Source organism: Choloepus didactylus, chromosome 8, assembly GCF_015220235.1.
Source record: "Choloepus didactylus isolate mChoDid1 chromosome 8, mChoDid1.pri, whole genome shotgun sequence".
Taxonomy (NCBI): domain Eukaryota; kingdom Metazoa; phylum Chordata; class Mammalia; order Pilosa; family Megalonychidae; genus Choloepus; species Choloepus didactylus.
The window spans coordinates 75,832,582-75,851,302 of NC_051314.1; the positions used below are offsets into that span (position 1 = coordinate 75,832,582).

At 46.9% G+C, this 18,721-nt stretch overlaps 2 protein-coding genes across 5 annotated transcripts; one reads left to right on the plus strand and one right to left on the minus strand.

Annotated features, from left to right (window-relative positions):
- The first annotated feature begins 29 nt into the window (after positions 1-29).
- Positions 30-13,584, plus strand: STAT2 (signal transducer and activator of transcription 2). 4 transcript variants are annotated; one of them, XM_037846515.1, is made up of 24 exons: positions 30-428; positions 2,134-2,277; positions 2,424-2,577; positions 2,898-2,993; positions 3,160-3,252; positions 3,344-3,419; positions 3,872-3,957; positions 4,107-4,255; positions 6,419-6,577; positions 6,685-6,777; positions 6,985-7,044; positions 7,435-7,455; positions 7,681-7,774; positions 7,926-7,973; positions 8,053-8,136; positions 8,287-8,385; positions 8,500-8,635; positions 8,767-8,819; positions 8,947-9,041; positions 9,609-9,745; positions 9,947-10,129; positions 10,368-10,425; positions 11,277-11,683; positions 11,978-13,584. In XM_037846515.1, exons 2-24 carry the CDS (start codon positions 2,147-2,149, stop codon positions 12,118-12,120), a joined length of 2,655 nt encoding a protein of 884 aa, XP_037702443.1. In that variant the 5' UTR covers positions 30-428; positions 2,134-2,146; the 3' UTR covers positions 12,121-13,584. The 4 variants fall into 4 exon arrangements, with proteins under 4 accessions (XP_037702443.1, XP_037702445.1, XP_037702446.1 ...); XM_037846517.1 differs by lacking the exon at positions 30-428 and having other exon boundaries at positions 2,137-2,277; positions 2,428-2,577; XM_037846518.1 differs by lacking the exons at positions 30-428; positions 2,424-2,577 and having other exon boundaries at positions 2,145-2,277.
- A 1,072-nt stretch (positions 13,585-14,656) lies between these two features.
- IL23A (interleukin 23 subunit alpha) lies at positions 14,657-16,212 on the minus strand. Its single transcript, XM_037847722.1, has 4 exons — positions 15,875-16,212; positions 15,544-15,645; positions 15,223-15,366; positions 14,657-15,120 (listed from the first exon to the last, which is right to left on the minus strand). The coding sequence occupies exons 1-4, from the start codon at positions 16,037-16,039 to the stop codon at positions 14,959-14,961; spliced, it is 573 nt and encodes a 190-aa protein (XP_037703650.1). The 5' UTR covers positions 16,040-16,212; the 3' UTR covers positions 14,657-14,958.
- Between the last annotated feature and the right edge of the window lie 2,509 nt (positions 16,213-18,721).

An 18,721-nucleotide genomic window follows, 5' to 3' on the forward strand; every position in this document is an offset into this window, starting at 1 on the left:
CAGGGCGCGGGTTCTCAGAAATCAGCTGTTTCAGTCGTGGGCTCTTCCATTAATTGAACTCCTTCCCTCTGCTCTTGCGGGGCGGGACTTAACATCGGCTTTCTCACCAATCACTGGAGCTGGAGGTGTGGTTTAGGCTCCGTTTGCCCCGCCTCTCAGCGTGGGTGGAGTTGGAGCAGCACCAATGACCTCGCAGCCTGAGGGAGCCAAGGAGGGGCTTGGCTGAGTGGCAGCTTGGGCCGAGAGGCTTGGCAGGGAGGGCGAGTGCCTGGTTTCATCTGCCCACTGGCGCCTCAGGGAAGGGGCGGGACCAAAGGGCGGGCTGAAGACCCGGGCAGGACTGAAGGCCCTGACGCCCCAACTCCGCTTGGCAACAGGAAGCTGTGCTCCGGGCCACTGAAGGGAGCGGAACCTGCGAACCCAACCAGGTACAGGCCCTGAGAGGGTCCGCGGGGACCGGGCTGAGGGCGCGGGTTCCTTCCTGGGAAGGTCGGCAGGCCCCGGGGATTACGTCCCCAGGTTGAAGTAGGAGCAGTCGCGGGCTCCGCCCTGCATCTCCCCCTCCATGTAGCTGGGCTCCTCAACTTTAACGTCTCCCCCCACCCAAATTCCCTTGTAGCCCCCAAGAACCGGAACCTGACATTGCATCGGTTCAGTGTCTTAGCCAACAGTTTACTTTCTGGGCTGCATTATTTTTGATCCTCACCAAAATCAATGTCCAAAGATAATATTTATTGTCTTCATTTCTTACGTAAAAAGCTATGAGGTAGAGAAAGATGAAACGATTGCCTAAGTCCATATACAAAATTCAGTTCATTTCAGAAAAGCTTATTGCGCAGAAAATATGTGCCTAAGAAAGTGAGAGATACTGGAGGAAAAAAAAATGTTACAGCCCTTCACCTCACAGTGTCTGCAATCCATTTGCGGGGACCCGGCTTTCTTTCATATTTAAATCTTCGAGTTTACTTGCTGCCTTGCCCTTCAAAACCAACTAATTAGTTCCTCAACAATTGGAGCGTCGTCATATATTTTGAATTTGATTTTTGTTTTTAAAAGCAATACAGGTGCATAGTTTACAAAGTCAACCGTTATTGAAAGGGTTAAAATGAAAACTAGGAGCCTCTGACCAATAGCTCCCGGTCGACTTCCCAGAGGTAGAAAAGCAGCTCAAGACTATCCATGCTGGTGGAAGAGAATCTCCCACCCCAAACATTTTCCTTTTCTTTGTAATAAAATCATGTGACTTTTTAGACCACAGATGTGCTTGCTGTTTTCTGTTTTCTGTAGGCTCAAGCTGCAAGGAGAATAAGTTTTAATTCCCTAAAAGACATCCGATAGCAGTGGGCGGGGGAAGTGGTGAGAAAAATGAGGGTCCGGGTCTGCTGGGTGACAGGCAAACACTAATTTTGAGTGACATTTCTGGGTCATTCACAAAGTTGATAATCCACATTGAGAATCAGAGGCTGACAGAGGTTTTTGGAAATTCGAGGTGGTTTGAATGAGAATGATACTCTGCTCCGGGTGGGGAGGAGGGACGTGGATGTGCGTTAAAAAAGACAATCACAGCCTTAGGGACCCCTTGCATAGTATTTAGGCATATTCTAAATTGGAACTCCTCCTCCCTACAAGGAGGTTTCAGCACCTGAAAAAGCTTTGGGTCCAAGAGGGATCATGCTTAATAAATACTTGGACTGACCTTTAAATGCTCCAGCATAAACAAATACACTAATAAATAATTTGAAATAAATCAAATTAATTTGGGACATTAGATGAAATAGGAGTGGTGGAAATGTCATTAGTTTTTATGGAAGCTGGGTGATGCGTACATGAGTTATTCTCTCTACTTTGGTGTGTTTTAAAATTACCATTAAAACAAAAAGGCCTACATAGTGGAGCTTTAAATAGTGCTCCCTAGAAGAATATACACAAAGTGGTAATAGCAGTTTCTTCTGGAGAGAAGGGGAAGAGACCAAGATTGAAGTAAGGGGTCAAAGTAGAGTTTAATTTTTTTTTTTACTAGGATTATTTGTATTACTTATATCATTTAAAAATGTTAAATTAGTAATAATAGTCAGGGTACTATGGATGATTTAGTCCAGTAAATTTTTCCAATTGGGAACCTGCATCTTTCAGATTTAGACCCCAAATGGCACAGTGGGAGATGCTGCAGAATCTTGACAGCCCGTTTCGGAATCAGCTGCACAAGCTGTACTCAAGCAGCCTTCTGCCAGTGGACGTTCGAGAGTACTTAGCTGTCTGGATTGAAGACCAGAACTGGTGAGGCCTTGGGAAGTAGGAGGGTGGTTTCTTTCTTCCGAGCCCCCAAGACCCCAGAGACACAGTGCAAGAAACTGTTTTGAGGCCTCAGGACAGTAACAGTTTAGCAAAGGTATGCACTAATCCTTGTCCTTCCTGGTCCCAAGGCAGGAGGCTGCGCTGGGCAGTGATGATTCCAAGGCTAACATGCTCTTCTTCCACTTCTTGGACCAATTAACTAATGAGTGTGGTCGCTGCAGACAAGACTCTGAGTGCTTGTTGCGACAGCACAACTTACGAAAATTCTACCGGGATATCCAGGTATTTAGAGGAGCTGAGAATAACAGGGCAGAATTGGGTCTAAGTGTAGAGGAGTAAGCATTGGGGTATAGAACGGGACCTGGAGGTGCAGAGGGAGGGGGGCAGCTCTGGGAAGAGGGAGACAGAGTCTGGACTTGGGGGAATCACTGGCAGAAAGAAGGGCAGAGTTTAGGTGACCCTGTTGGGAAGGGGCCGGGTTTGGGAAGCCAGTGGTGAAAGGGGAAAGGGCTAGGAAGAAGTATAAGGGACACTGATGGGAATAGTCTAGGGTCATTGAAAGTGGTATAATTGGATCAGTTTTTTCTCTTATCCTATTCCAGGCCTTTTCCCAGGGTCCCACCAAATTGGCTGAGATGATCTTTAATCTCCTTCTGGAAGAAAAAAGAATTCTGATCCAGGCTCAGAGGGTTCAGTTGGTGAGAACAGTTTGATGGTGATGTTGGGAGCTCCTGGAGTAGGGAAGGACCATGGAAAGGCCTCAGGGAATTTGTCACAACAGGATCCTCCCTCATCCTGTGGTGTAATTCAGGCCTGAATTTCAGACTGGAAGGGCCGAAATGTGCTCAGAGCTCCTTATTTCAGGACCAAGGTGAGCCAGCCCCCGATGTACCACCTGTGGAGAGCCAGCAGCATGAGATTGAATCCCGGATCCTGGAATTAAGGGCTATGATGGAGGTTGGTAGATGTGGCAGGAGTTGGGATGGGCAGGGGTCATCCTACCTCCTCTCACAGAAGCAGCCTCATCTGGGTCCCATCCCTTCTACAGAAGCTGGTGAAGTCCATCAGCCAGTTGAAAGACCAGCAGGATGTCTTCTGCTTCCGATACAAGACCGGTACCCCAGGTATGGAGCATGTTGAGGGTGAGGAAAAGACAGGTGCCTGATGGGAGCCCACAGTGGAAGAGAAGAGAAGGGGAAACCTCCTGTGAACAATAATCACCTTTGGCTGTCCCTCACTGGCTACAGTCCAGCAGCTGTGCAAAGCTAGAAGTGTTGCAGTATGTGGTGGAGGTCAGGGACTGGAAGTACAGCCGAGCGACAGCTAGTTAAAGTTGGAGGAGATGTATGGCAGACTGCCTTAGCAGATTGAGTGGGCTTCTGGTCCAAGCATGGCTGGCAAGTCAGAATTTGTCTGAGGACCGAGAGGTGCCTCTGCTTTGCTTGGTTTCCTGTTTTCCCTCCAAAATTCCCCCCCTCCTGGCTCCAGGTGAGCTGAATGAAACCTTGCTCAGGAAGGAGAGGGGAAGGAGCCCTGGGTCTGTGCACTGGTCTGACTCCTGCTTTCTGCCATCCAGTGAGGGCTTCCTCTTTGGACCCGCATCAGACCAGACAACAGCAACTTCTTCAGGAAACTCTCAATGAACTGGACAAAAGGAGGAAGGTGAGAAGCAGGAGACAGGAGATGGCAGCAGGGAGCTGGGAATAATGAGGGATCTGGAGTCCTGTCCTCTTGGCCTTGGCTTCTTTGTTTCCTCATCCCCAGTTGGATGGTGGTGAGAGGAGCTTAGTATTCCCTTATCTCTTTCCTAGGAAGTGCTAGATGCTTCCAAAGCCCTGCTGGGTCGATTAACTACGCTAATCGAACTACTGCTGCCAGAGTTGGAGGAGTGGAAAGGCCAGCAGCAAAAAGCCTGCATTGGAGACTCCATGGACCATGGGTTGGAACAGCTGGAGAAGTGGTGAGAGGCACCTGCCCACCCTCATGCTCACCCCAGCCCAAGTCCTAACCACCTCGCTGTTTTTTAAGTTATAAGGCGCTGCATATGCCCTCAAGAGGTATTGCCCTCATCACTCCCTAGAATGATCCCAGCTCCCCTGCTGACTACAGTTACACTCTGCAGCTTCTTCCTCACCCCCAAGGGGGCCTAGAGCTCATGCCTTGTATTGTTGCAAGTGATGATTGAACACACCTGGTTTCTCCTTCCTTTATAATCACCTGAGAAATATGTTTTCTACCCTTTTTTTTTTACTGCAGTGAATGTAATGTAAAAAGAAAAAGAAAAAAAAGATAATTATCTATTATCTTACCAGTCAAATGTAGTTACCATATTACTAAATAAAAATGTAATCATGTTCAAAAATTGATTACGGTGATGAATGCACAACTATAGGATAGTACTTTGAACAGTTGATTGTACACCATGGATGATTGTATTGTATGTGAATATATCTCAATAAAACTGAATTTAAAAACATCACTGACAGCTAAAAAAAAGATTTAAATCATAGTATTCATGCTGTTTTGAAATTTAGCAGTTACTGTAAGTGGCTGCATATTAGTCCCCTCTATAGAGGTAACATAATATAATTAATGATTCCTATTTGGGGCATTTAGGTTGTTTTCAATTTCTTGTTATTTAACCTAATAAACTATATTTTATATTAATTTTGTGATGTAGAAAAAATAACTAATATGTCCTTCAATATGCTTTGAAAAATACCTACTCTTTTAGATGTTTTCTGATGAAAATTTTCATTTTAATTTAAATGTTAAAAAAATGCCACCATTTTTTAGGTAAACGGAACAGGTGTATAGGGCTTAGGGTAGAGTATCAGCATTTAAATTGCAGGTGCAAACCTATCCATCATCCAGTACAGGGGTTGGCAAACTGCAGCCTGTGGATGATTTCTTCCTGTTTTCAACAATGCTGCATTAAGTATCCTCATATTTCATCTTTATTTACATCTTTAATTGTTTCCTTAATATAACTTCTGAGAAGTGGTAATCTTGGGTTAAAGTGCGTGTATACTTTTTCTTGTTGGTGGTAGTGCTGTTATGATGTTGATCCTGTTTCTTTTTTTATTATATGGAAATAACTTTATTATAAATATAATACATTGAAATAATAAATGTAAAATATACATTGAAAAAAATTCAGACAAGAACCAAAACTACCCGTAATCTGACCATCCAGAGGTACCCACTGTTAATATTTTTTAATACATTTTCCAGATTTTTTCCTATGCATAATCACAAATATACATCTATTTTAAACAGACATCAGATCTGTATGTACTAGCTTGGAATTTTTATATAATATATTTTTTGGACATTTTTTCATGTAAATAATTTGGCTCTATATCATTATTTTTAATGATTATATATTCCATGATATGAATATGCCAAAATTTATATGAAAAGTACCAATTGTTTCTAATTTTCTATTAGAACTAACAGAGTTATGAACATCCTTGTCTTTGTGCGTTCATCTGATTATTTCCTTAGGATATGTCTTAGAAATGCAATACTCAAAATGTATACCCATTTTTTTAGGTTTTTGAAAAATACCTCCCAGAAAACTTGCCCCATTTTGTTTGCTTATATGCAGTGTATGATTGTTTTCCTGTCACTTCATTGACTATTATTATTATTTTTTATTACAGAGGCAGAAAAGCATGGTAGTTAAAAGCATGGATTCTCTGGCCTGACTGCCTGGGTTCAAATACAAGCTTGATCCTTTACTAGTTGTATGACCTTGCCTCCATTTTATCACCTGTAAAATGGGGATAGTAATAGCAACGTTAGGTTACTATTATTATCATAGGGTTGTGAGGATTAAATGCATTAGTGTGTGTAAAGCACTTAGAACAAATAGTACATACCAAGTATATAAAAGTTAGCTATTATAACAATAATAAATCTTTTATCCTGTTCCATAGGTGAAAGTGGCTTTGATTTTTATTTGTTAGTTTATTAATCTTGTTGAATAAGCCTATGTATGCCTCTTGGATTCTCTTTGGGCTCCAGTCAGTTTGTAGCTCTCCACATAGCTGAAAGAAAGCCCCTGGATTGGGGCTCCAGGAAACTCATCGATTCCCTTCTCCCTGGATTCCATCACCAGGTTCACGGATGGAGCAAAGTTCTTGTTTCACCTGCGGCAGCTGCTGAAGGAGCTGAAGGGATTGAGTCGCATGGTTAGCTATATGGATGACCCCCTGACCAAAGGCGTGGACCTGCGGGAGGCCCAGGTCACAGAGTTGCTACAGCGTCTGCTCCACAGGTCCGGAGGCTGGGGAGGGACTTGGAAGGAGGGATAGAGGAAAGGAACGATTAGAGCTGTTCTTGCAGATACTAAGCTGTATATTCTCTCCACACCTTTTTCCCCAGTGCCTTTGTCGTAGAAACCCAGCCCTGCATGCCTCAAACTCCCCATCGACCCCTCATCCTCAAGACTGGGAGCAAGTTCATGGTCCGAACAAGGTTGGTGTTGCAGAACTCATGCCTGCTCCCCCCTTCCTCTCCTGGGCACTTGTGTTTTCTGGCTTTGTAGAACATCCCACCCTAGGATTTTTCTTCTCCTTTTTCCCCTCTATCCACCAACCTCTTCCCTTATCTTTTTAAAATATCTGGCTTTTCCAGAGATTGAAGTTGACCACTCTTTCCCCTGTTCACTCCCCTTCCCCACAGGCTGCTGGTAAGGCTCCAGGAAGGCAATGAGTCACTGACAGTAGAAGTTTCCATTGACAGGTAAGTTGGGGCAGGTGAAGGGTGGGATCAAGGGGTGGCCAAGACATAGCTGGTAGAATGGAGGAGGCACCCACTCACCCATTCCTCGTAGCAGGACTCTGGGACTGTGTCCCCTTTTCACTGCTACCTCATAGAAATAATACCTTATATTTTTGTCAGACACTGTGTGACATACAGTGTGTCAAGTACTAATTTTATTATCACAGTGCATCACTGTACAAATGAGGAGACAGGCTGTAAGAGATCATGTCTCTTGTGCAAGGCCATGTGGCTAGTGAGCTGCAGAGTTGGGTTTCAAAAACCCAGGTCTGCCAATCTCAAAGACTAAATTCCTATCTTCTACATTGTTTTGCTCCTCAATGATTTTTTTTTTTTTTAATTTCTTTTCAGGAATCCTCCTCAAGTACAAGGGTAGGTGCCTGAGAAGGAGGCCGCAAACAATTGTATACTGCATAACCTGCAAAACCACATGCAGCAGCCCTTGTGGGAGCACAAATGAGGAGGAGGGTGGATTGGGTTGGGGGATTGAGACAAAAGGAGGGGAAGTCTGACATGAAGTGGGACTTTGTTGTTTTCCTGCTGGGTCTGTAAAATAACTGCTCCTGTTCTCCATATGTCTTCTTTCTACTGGAGTAGCTTCCGGAAATTCAACATTCTGACCTCAAATTGGAAAACTTTGACCCCCGAGAAGGGGCAGAGACAGGGCTTAATTTGGGACTTCGGGCACCTGGTAAGAATTTCTAGGAGTTTAGGCTTCTAACCCAAGGGAACAGGGGCCAGGGAATTTCCCAGAGCTTGGGAGACCTTGAGGGCAAAACAGGGGTTCCAGGGACCATAGGGTCCTCACTCTGGCATTCTCTCTTCTCTCCCTCAATTCCCAGACTCTGGTGGAGCAACGTTCAGCTGGCTCAGGAAAGGGCAGCAATAAGGTGAGGCCTGGACAGAGGATTGGGTGGCAGGAGGGACTTGCCAAAAGTCCTCTGCTCACTGTGTCCTTGACTATCCCAGGGGCCGCTGTGTGTGACAGAGGAACTGCACATTATCAGCTTCACAGTCAAATACACCTACCAGGGTCTGAAGCTGGAGCTGAAAGTGAGTGAGAATGGAAGGCAGGCTGATCTGGATCAGATTTGGGAGAAGGCATAAGGAGGGGATAAACGGAAACCTCCCCCCACCCCCACCCCCAGTGTCTGCCGCTGGAAACAGCACATCCCTCCCCTGTGACCCCTGTCTTCTCCCCAGACAGACACCCTCCCTGTGGTGATTATTTCTAATTTGAACCAACTCTCGATCGCCTGGGCCTCGATTCTCTGGTTCAATCTGCTCAGTTCAAACCCCCAGGTAGGAAGTGGGGAGGAGTCCACCACCAACCAGGTGAAGGTGGGGAGGAAGGGCCTGGAAGCTTGTGATAAGAGGCTACTTCTGAGACGTGCTGCTCTCCTCTCACCCCTGCAGAACCAGCAGTTCTTCTCCAACCCCCCCAAAGCCCCCTGGAGCCTCCTGGGCCCTGCTCTCAGTTGGCAGTTCTCCTCCTACATTGGCCGCGGCCTCAACCCAGAGCAGCTGGGCATGCTGAGGGACAAGCTGTTTGGTACAGATCTCCTTCTTTTCTCTCAGCCTCTCCCAAGCCCTAGTCCACTGATGTTCTCTGTCTCCTATCTGTCCCTGGAGCTCTGGCTAGCCCCCCCATCGTCTGATCATCTGTGGCTCTCTGTCCCACAGGGCAGAACTCCAGGGTGGGGAGTGCGATGTTGTCCTGGGCTGACTTCACCAAGGTAACGGCCTGGGTCCCCTGCAGCTAGATCCAGCCCCCAACCTAAATACTGGCCCTTGCCCCTTTGCTCCTTCCTCACCCCAGAGGTAAACTCCACACCTCTTCATGCCTTTTCTTTCCTCCTTCAGCGTGAGAGCCCCCCTGGCAGGCTGCCATTCTGGACGTGGTTGGACAAAATTCTGGACCTCGTACATGACCATTTGAAGGATCTGTGGAATGATGGGTAAGGACTTGGTCAGCCCTCTGTGGGCTTGGGGTGGACTCCGTGCGCCCTCGTGTGGCAAACAGGGAGAGTGTAAACTGTTGCAAGGTCACACCCCCTCACATTTGTAATAGCAATGGTTATTATTATTATAAAAATTGGCAGCATTTGTGAAGCACCTACTATATTCAAAGCCTGCCGGGTGCTCCTGGTGAATTCTCTCATTTAACTTTACAACCATGCCTGATGGAGGATGCTGCCACCCTCATTTCCTAGTAAACAAACCAAGGTTCAGAGAATTAAAGGGGCAGAGCTGGAATTCAAATCCAGGCCTGTCTGACTCCAAACCTGTGCTCTTTCAACTGGACCTCCTGCCGATTTGTATAGCACCCTGTCTCTTACAAGATGCTTTTCATCTACGTGCTCTCATGAAATCCTCACCCTCCTTTGAGCCCAGGGAGATGGGTATCATCAGTGAAGTGGCTTGGCCAAGATGGAACAGGTTATCAGTTGCAGAGCCAGGGCTGAAACCTGGCACCCAGGGGTCAGGGAGGCAAGAAGGCCTCACAGCTGCTTTCTGTGCCCCAGCTTCATCATGGGCTTTGTAAGCCGGCGTCAGGAAAGACGGCTGCTGAAGAAGACCATCTCTGGCACCTTTCTGCTGCGCTTCAGCGAATCGTCGGAAGGCGGCATCACCTGCTCCTGGGTGGAGCACCAGGACGATGGTCAGACTCACAGCTGCTCTGCCCTGCCATTCCCCCTGCCTCTCCCTTCTGCCTGGCTCGCCTTCTGTCCCTTTTCCTGCCCTTGGCTCCCTGGCCCTGTTCTGAATCCCTCAGCAGGTCTGGGGTTGGACAGCCAGGTGGGGGAGCTCCCAGGCCCTACCTCTTCCCTCCAGCCTGCCTGAACCTGCCTCCACTCTCCAGATAAGGTGCAGATCCACTCCGTGCAGCCCTACACCAAGGAGGTGCTGCAGTCACTCCCGCTGACCGAAATCATCCGCCACTACCAGCTGCTCGCTGAGGAGAACATACCCGAGAACCCACTGTGCTTCCTCTACCCCCGAATCCCCCGGGATGAGGCTTTTGGTCGCTACTACCAGGAGAAAGGTGGGAATCACCAACATATGTCCCTGCTCGGTTGCAGGGTTCCTCAGTCATCTGAAAATCCAACTCCTTCCTTTCAAAGATGGGGAAATCAATGACCCAAGAAGTTAAGGGATTTGTCCATGGGGCGCTGGTAGTAATTAGAGAAATGATGGTCAGGGCCATCTGCCCTGGGGGACAGTGGGGCTGTATGTCCAAACCACTGATGGATCTCTCCCACTTCCTGTGTATGCTCCCACAGTTAATCTCCAGGAACAGAGGAAATACCTGAAACATAGACTCATTATGGTCTCTAACAGGTGAGATATGCACCCCTTGCCCATCCTTCCTAATCCTTTTTGGCTGATAATAGTGACTCTAACCTGCCCAATTTAGTCCCTCCTGGCTCCTCTCCCTACAGACCCACACGCTCAATCCCTCTAGTTTTTTTTCTTGCTCCTCCTGTCTCTCTCCTTTCTCATATTTTCCTGCTGCTCTTCTTCAGTTGTCACCACAGGAATGCATGGTAATATTAGTCATAATCCCTGATGTTAGTGGGTGCCTATTGGTGCCAAGCATAGTACTAGATTTTTTGTTTAAACCCTTTTTTTCATCTAATTCTTGTGACAACCAATCAGAGTAAGTTATCATCATCATCATCATCATCATCATCATCATCATCATTATTGCCACATTTATTGAAAACTTATGATGTCTCAGGCACTGGGCTAAAAGCTTGCTGTTCATTTTCTCACTTACGGAATCTTCACAAGAGTCCTGTTCTGTAGACACTGTTATGGTTGTTTTCAGCTGAGGAAGCCGAGGTTTAAAGTAGTGAAGTGGCATACCTGAAGTACATGACGAGTGAATGATCCAGATCTGTCAGACTCCAAAGCTTTTAACCATTCTATACTGCCTCTCAGGTAGTATTAGGTTTTGTTGTTCCCATTTTACAGCCTTTCAGAGGCTCAGAGAGGTTAGTTAACTTGCCCAAGGTCACCCAGTCTGTGAATGCTAGGATTTGAGCTCTTGCTAGCCTGACTCCTAAGCTTATGCTCTCACCTTCTGTTCTGCTGCCTCTTTAGGCTATAGAAACAGCCTCTGCTTGCTATCCCACTCCCCACGTTGCTAAACCACTGAGCCTTGCCCCTTTGTCTGTTTGGGTATCCAGACAGGTGGATGAGCTACAACAACCGCTGGAGCCTGGACTTGAGCCAGGACAGGAGGCATCAGAGCTGGAGCCAGGGGTGGCACCAAAGCCAGAGCCAGGGGAACACTTGGAGTTAGAGCCACTGCTAGAGGCAGGGCTGGATCTGGGGCCCATGCTGGAGCCCATGCTAGAGTCTGCTCTGGAGCCCATCATGGAGCCCATGCTGGAGCCTGCACTGGAGCCCATGCTGGAGCCTGCACTGCAGCCCATGCTGGAGCCTGCTCTGGAGCTCACACCAAGCATAGTACCAGAATCAAACCTGGGACCAGAGATGAAGCTGGAGACCATTCTAGAGCCTGTATCACAGCCAGTGCCAGAGCCAGATTTGCCACATGATCTGAGAAACTTAAACACTGAGGATATGGAAAGTAAGTAATGAGATGGGTCTAGAGAGAAGGTGACACATTCCCTTTCCCAACTTTACTCTTTCTCCCATTGCAGAAAAAGCTGAGCTTCAAGCTCGCCATTGGCCAGATACTCATTTTCTGGTGATTCCTTTAATTTGGAAATGCACAAGTCTCCCCTGTCCCACAGTCCTTCCACTCCTCAAATCCCCACTCTGTTCCTGTCCAGGGATCTCCAGCCATCTTCCCTCACTTTCTCTGCTGGGTTGGGAACTCTGTCTGAGATCAGGACCTGATTTTCCTCTCTGGATTACTTAGTCTTCAGAAACTGTATGAAGATTGAAGAAATCATGCCAAATGGTGACCCACTACTGGCTGACCAGAGCACCATGGATGAGACTTACGTCTTCTGCCCCAGCCATTTTGAGACAGATGGGTCCTTGATGCCTCCCGACTACTAGGAACGACAAGTCCTCTGTTCTTTCTCTATCTCTCGTCCTCCTACCGTCCAAATCATAATGTTGCTCTCAAGGCATGTGCCCCTTCTAGGCTGGGTGAACCCTGGGATTTTGGACAAGAGGGGAAAGCAGAACATGGCTATAGAAGGGGCACCAACCAATCAGAACAGATGCTGAATGAGGCTTTAACCAGCATCTGGAGGCTGCCTGATAGGCTGAGGATGTGTGGGAGTCCTGGGGGTGGGCCAGGACAGTTGGGGGTGGCGTGGAGGCTTTCCCAGCACGGAAAGATTTCAACATGCAAATATCTGGGAAGGCTAAACTGGTGCACACTGGCATTGGCTCTTGCTGGGGAGGGAGACGTGTTAGGACTCCATTTCTCTCTTCTGGCTTCTTCATGTCAAGTAAACTTTTCCCCTTCTTCTCCCCCTCACTCCTGACTCAAGTCTGGAATTCCTTCTTTTCCTGCAGGGGCTGAGAGCTTTCTGCCTCACCCCACCATGTAAAGCTCCATCGTGAAGAAGGGGAGAAAGGGTAGACCTCCTCTTCTTGTCAGTCTCCCCCACCAAGCTGGCCACACCCATCCCACCCCCATAAAGTGGTCCTGCATGTCTAATGTGCCTGCGTAGCTTTGCACACTAACTTGTCTGCTCAGTCTCCACTTTTCCGTTGTTTAGGAGACAAATCATTCCTGGATTCCAGGGATGGTGATGTGGGTGGGAACTTAGGAATTGCTTTTATAGTACTGGGCAGAGTTTGGTATTTTTACAGAAGAAGAGAAGCCCTGGATCTTAGCTATCTCTCTATTAGATATCATCCCCTTTCTTTTGTACAGTCTGTTGTTTACCTGAAAGGAGGGTATCTATTCCTGAGTGTATAGCTGGGCAAAGACCAAGTTTCTAGAACCTTGAAGGTTTATCATGGGACTCTGGAGAACCTTACACATTCACCACTCCCAGGAAACCCCAGAAAACAACTGTCCTTGCTCCACAATGTGCTGTGGGTGTAACTTGAGACATAAAAGAAAATGAGGTCCTGTTCATGTGGCTTCTTCATGCCTGGTGTGTCAGAGGAATGACCCTTCATTAAAGGGTCTTTCTGAGCAGAAATGGCTAACAAACTTTGTGCTGACCTGGAAGTGCTTCATCTCTGAACTCCTTTACTTTTCTGCTCCCCAAAACTCGTGACCTTGGCGATACCAGCATGCCCTGTTGGGATGAGGTCAGCAAATTGTGGCCTCTCTTCCCCTTAGCCCAGTATGTCTCTCTTGTCGTGTTTCTTCTTTCTTCTTCTCTCCTTTGTTTAGAGCAGCCCCTCCATCCCCTAGACTCTTCCATGGGGTGTTTGACGTATAGATGGGCAGTGGGGGTGACGGGAGTGGGAAGAACTTGTAGTTATATAACTAGCCTAGGGTCACTCGCTGCTTAGTGAAAAAGCCAAGATACAAACCTGGATCTGCCTGACTCAGAAGCACATGCCCTTCCCATCCATGCTATGACTATGGAGAAAAGGAACGGAAATGGTCGCTAGCCCCTTCCCTTCCTCTTCCTCTCACAGGCAGTTTAGCTCCTTTAGAGTAACCAAACTCCCTCCTGAAGGGGCCCAGAGATGTTCTTCTTTAGGGGAAGATCCCATTGGTTTGGGGGATTTACCTTTCTCTTCCTGGAATGCCCTTCCTGCTCAAAACTGAACTCTGACTTTTGTTCCTGCAGTGATCACAAATCCTGTCTTTGGCCAGATATGCTCTTGGCCAAGCAAGAAGGGAAAGAGTTGTGAGATCAAGGAGCAAGTGAGGGGTCCCATCTAGGGGCCTCACTTCCTAATCTCAACCCCTTGCAATGCCGTTCTGCTTGCTCAGCCATACAGGGATTAATACCAGAAAGATCCCGGTTATCCCACCCACTGGGGACCATGAGAAAATACAACTCTCCACTGTAGCCCTTCAGAGTAGAAGAAAGGGAGGACGTTGTAGTCCTTTGGACTTACTTTTCCATTCTGCTTCTTTCTCCTAACCACCCTTAGAAATAAGACTCAGAACCAGATGCATCCCCCTTCCCCATAATGTTGACACCCCTTCTCAACATGAACAAGTTAGGGTGGTCAGTACCTAGACATCCCTGAAGATCAAGAAAGTGTTTAAACGAGAGGAAGAGGTAGCAACAGATAAGATAGGATTTAACAAAGGCTTATGAATACTGAATCTTTATATGAATTATTTTTTTATTTTTTTATTTTATTTTATTTTTATTGCTAGGGTATTAGAATAGCTAGAAGGAAATAACTGAAATGGTGGAACTGTAACCCACACCCTTCTTTGAAATGTGCTCTACAGCTACTTGTTAAATTGTACTTTGAAAGTTTCTGTATATATGTTACATTCCACAATAAAGAAATAATAGAAATTATGGAACTGTAACCCATAACATTCTTTGAAATTTGCAACTACTTGTTAAATCATACTTTGAAAGTTAGCACTTTTCTGTATATATTTATATTTCACAATAAAAAACGGAAAAAAAGAAATGACTGAGATATCCACATAAATAACTTTATTGAGAGAAAGCACATAATTTAGTATAAATATAATAAATAATCCTCCTCTAGAAACTCTTCCCATGAGCATAAATAATCCCAAATATTCCTTTCCCATTTAATAAATACCCAACCTCATCATAGGTCAGTATCACAAGTAAGTCAGTACTGGTAATTTTTCAATATATGCAAGTCCCATTCCAAAGAATGGGCTAATTAACCTGTTGGCTCACGGCTGCATGAAGTGAGAGATTCATCTTGACATCGCTAAGCCATGGAGATCTGGATGGCATCCTTAATCTGTTGGCTTCAGGGGCTCAGAGTTGCTGCTCCATGGGCAAAGACCCGGGCAACGACAGCCACAAAGGCCTGAAGACTGCGAAGGATCTTGAGGCGGAGAAGGAGGCGCTGCCACGGTTGGCTGGGGCTCAGGCTTGCAGTCTGCTGAGCCTCCCAATGGTGACCCTCGGGCTGAAAGGGCACAGAACATGGTCACAGGGGACTCCAATCCTTAATCTCCCAATTTCTGTCTCGAAAACCTGCAAACCCATCCTCCAGGCACTTAGTTCGTACCTGTAGGAGCTGGCTGAGGCCCAGGAGGGAGGCATGAAGCTGGCCCACAGGACCTTCAGGAAGTAAAGGCTCCCCTGTGAAAACATCTGAGCCCAGCAGCTTCTCATAAAAAATCAGGCCCTGGTGGATCCTTTGCAAGCAGAACTGGAGAGAGAATAAAGTCAAGTTAAGAAGGTGGATACTCTCTTCCTACTCCATTCACTGAAGACCCAACCAGTTCTTATTTACCCTTCTCAGACATAACTTCTACTACTTAACCATGGTGCCCAGCCATGTCCCCACTCTCCTCACCCTTGCAGCCCAGTTCCATCTCAGTGGTACCTGACTGTTCTGCCTGAGTCCTTGGGGATCACAGGCATCCCCGCACTGGATGTGAGGGACATCATTTGTAATCTTGTCATCTCCCTCTTCTCTTGGTAGATCCTAGAATGGAGGAGGGGATGGGAAGAGTGAAGCAATAACATGAATACTTTTGAACCCCACCTGGACCCTCAGGCCTATGATTCTTTCCCAGGAACCCCATCCTCCTGACCCCTGTTCATTCCCTAATGGCCTACAGTCTTTTAGCTTCCACTCAAGACCACAGAGGCTCCCACTGCAGCCTGGGAGGGCTCGGAAAGGCTACCATTTAATCGCAGAGTCTGTCACTCACCACCATAGGTCCCATTGGTGAATGTGCACTCCAGGCTAGGGTGCAGAGCTTCTGAGAGAGCTGCTGGCACCGAGCCCAGGCAGGGCTGCTGCCCCCAGGCACAGACCGGCCCTGGGCAATCCAAGGCAGCAGCAACAGCAGCGTCACAGCTCTGCTCCCCAGCATCTCGTTGCCTGCTTCTCAAATCTGGCTGGCTCAATGCCCGACACCAGTCCTTGTGGAATATCTGCCCACTTCCCCTTGCTCTGAGCCTGATTCTCTCTGTTTTGTGCGTCTCTGATTTGGTTCCTTCTGTTGTTCAAGTATCTGAGCTGCTTCCTGCTGTTTTTCTCCCTTTGTCTCCGAGTCTCTTTTTAAGGTCCTTGCATTGTACGATCCGCCCTTTATACTAGCAGGTGACTCACAGCAGGTGGGATTCCCCTCCCTGCATCATCCCCCTCCGTGGGGAGCCCAGGTATGCAGCCCCAGTTCCCAGGGAAATGAGTTGTGTGGTTGCCGTGGCTGGAGGCCTGGGATGGGACATATGTGTAATGCTCTTCAGGAATCGAAGTGGCTGTAGAAGAGGGGAAGGAGTGTGTGTTGGGAGTATCGAATATTTAAATGAATCTGGTTCTAAGTTCCTTCCTGTTTAACCTTTCCCTCAACTTTTTGCTTCTCAAAACTTCACCCAACCCCAAACCTAATTTCCTCACCTCCTTCTGCCTGAGAGAAAACTGAAACAGAGAAATATTCATTCATCTCCCAATACAATGGCAAGGTCAATTCGGAGTGAAGAACTTTGTTCCCACCAGATGCCCACTATCCAAGAATAAGGAGGCTTCTTTTTCTCTGTTGGGAACAGAGTTATTTTCACTGGGTGGCCCTGGTTACATAGGAGAGAATGGGCATAAAGGCACTTTGTGAACTGAAAAGCCATATGAGTATGATATAAAATATTACTGCTCGCCTGCATCAGGCCTCACTGAGGGTTTGGAGGGTTATTGGGGGGAAGAGAGTTATTGCTAAGAACCACTTGATTTCTCAACCCTTGTGGCCTAAGATTTCACAGGCTCTGTGTGATTAAGGGGATTGTTCTTTTGGGACACCAGTATAAGCAAGGGCTACAGGTCCAACTTAGACATTTTAGCACCCAGTCTCTACTACAAGGCTAGGAAGCTCTGGAGCTCTGAGCAGTTGAAGGTGTACAGTGTCAGCGACCCTGGCTGGTCCTTCAACCTGTTGCATCCATGGGTAAAATCTGCTGACACTGATTTCATCACTCTCCCTGATGCAACATCCAGTGAAACAGCTGAGAGTGTGAGGTTGGGCGTGGGAGCAGAGGGTGGTCCAAGGCTGGGACTTCCCCGACCCCAGGGGAGGGTCCCAGAACCATTTGGACGTCAGAATGAAGCCATGGGTGACCACATAGCTAAGCCTCCCCAAGAGGTTGACCATTTTTCTCTGATAAACTTGCCCTTGATGGGGGTCTCCCTTCCTTAGAATCATTCAAAACTGCCCAATGAAACTTCTGATTCAGATACTATGACACTGTGGTAAATCTACTCTAAGGATGAAACATATTTCCACCATCAGAGAGGTTGTCTAAGTTTTGGTGAGAAATGCTTTGCCCCTTCCTACATAGGATGGGCAAAAATGGAATCAGGAAATTAGAGGGATGGGGATAAAGGAGCTCATCTCACTTGTGTATAATGTTCCCTATGCTCTTCCCACCACTGTTCCCCATTCTGGAAGCTCTATAGGATAGGAGATGGAAGCTGAAGAGGAGGAGGAAGTGGAGCACTGGGGGATGGGATGAGAGAGACGGGGGTGAGTTGGAGGCACGGGGCTCTGCTGCTTTGTTTCACTTCCTGGTGCTGCGGGAATTGGGTAGGAAGCAGGGTTGATGGGGCGATCGTGGGACTGTTGTATAGCAGGAACTACTTCCAGGACGACATCTGACCTGGAGTTGCAAGGAGCCCTTGACGTCAGTGGGGCTTCAACTGTTATGCAAATCATATTCACAAGACACTCCTAAAAAAACAAAAAGAATTTTTAAAAATAAAAAAATAATAACAAGACACTCCTAAGCAAGCCTATCCAGTTGGGTGCCCAGACTCCAAATCCAGCTGAAGTTCCCCCAGGTGGTTAATAACATATACCTCAACTCTCTCTTTATGCCAAATATTTGAACTTGGTCTAAGCAGTTTACATGTATTAACCCATTTAATACTCACAACTCTCTAAGGTATCATTATTATCCCCATATTACAGATGAGTAAACCAAGGGGCAGAGATAAGTACTTGCTCAAGATCACAGAGGCACCAAGCAGCCAGAAGTCCAGTGTAATCTGGCTTCAGAGTCTGCAATCCAAATCACTGCATTATACTAACTACTCTGAGGAGACACAGGCACATCTGTGACTTATAAAGCTCATTTAGCACGGGTGTCTTAGGATATCTCAGGCTCTGTAACTCTCATGGTTCTAGAAGTCTTTGTCAATTTGACCTCTATACGGAAATTTCTCAAAGTATAGGAACTTTCCAGATCACTCAGCACCCATTTTTGTGTGAGGTTTTAACTAAGGGACCTGTGAAGTCAGATCAGCTTGAGAAACCCTCTAAGTTAGGTGGGTCTTCCCCCCCCCCCCGCCTTGTTCTAGGTCCCCTCTGAGTCATGGAAGTCTACATTTTGGGGTTCTTTCATGGAGGTTTATCTACCAGCTTTTATCGAAATTGAGAAATGCTTTAAAACTGTATCCTCCATGAGGAATTCCTCCTGCTAGAGTCCCTCTTTGTGGTCTTTAGAAACAGTAAACTGCTAACCTAAAGTACCCTGAAGATATCTCACAATCTTGATCACTTCCAAAG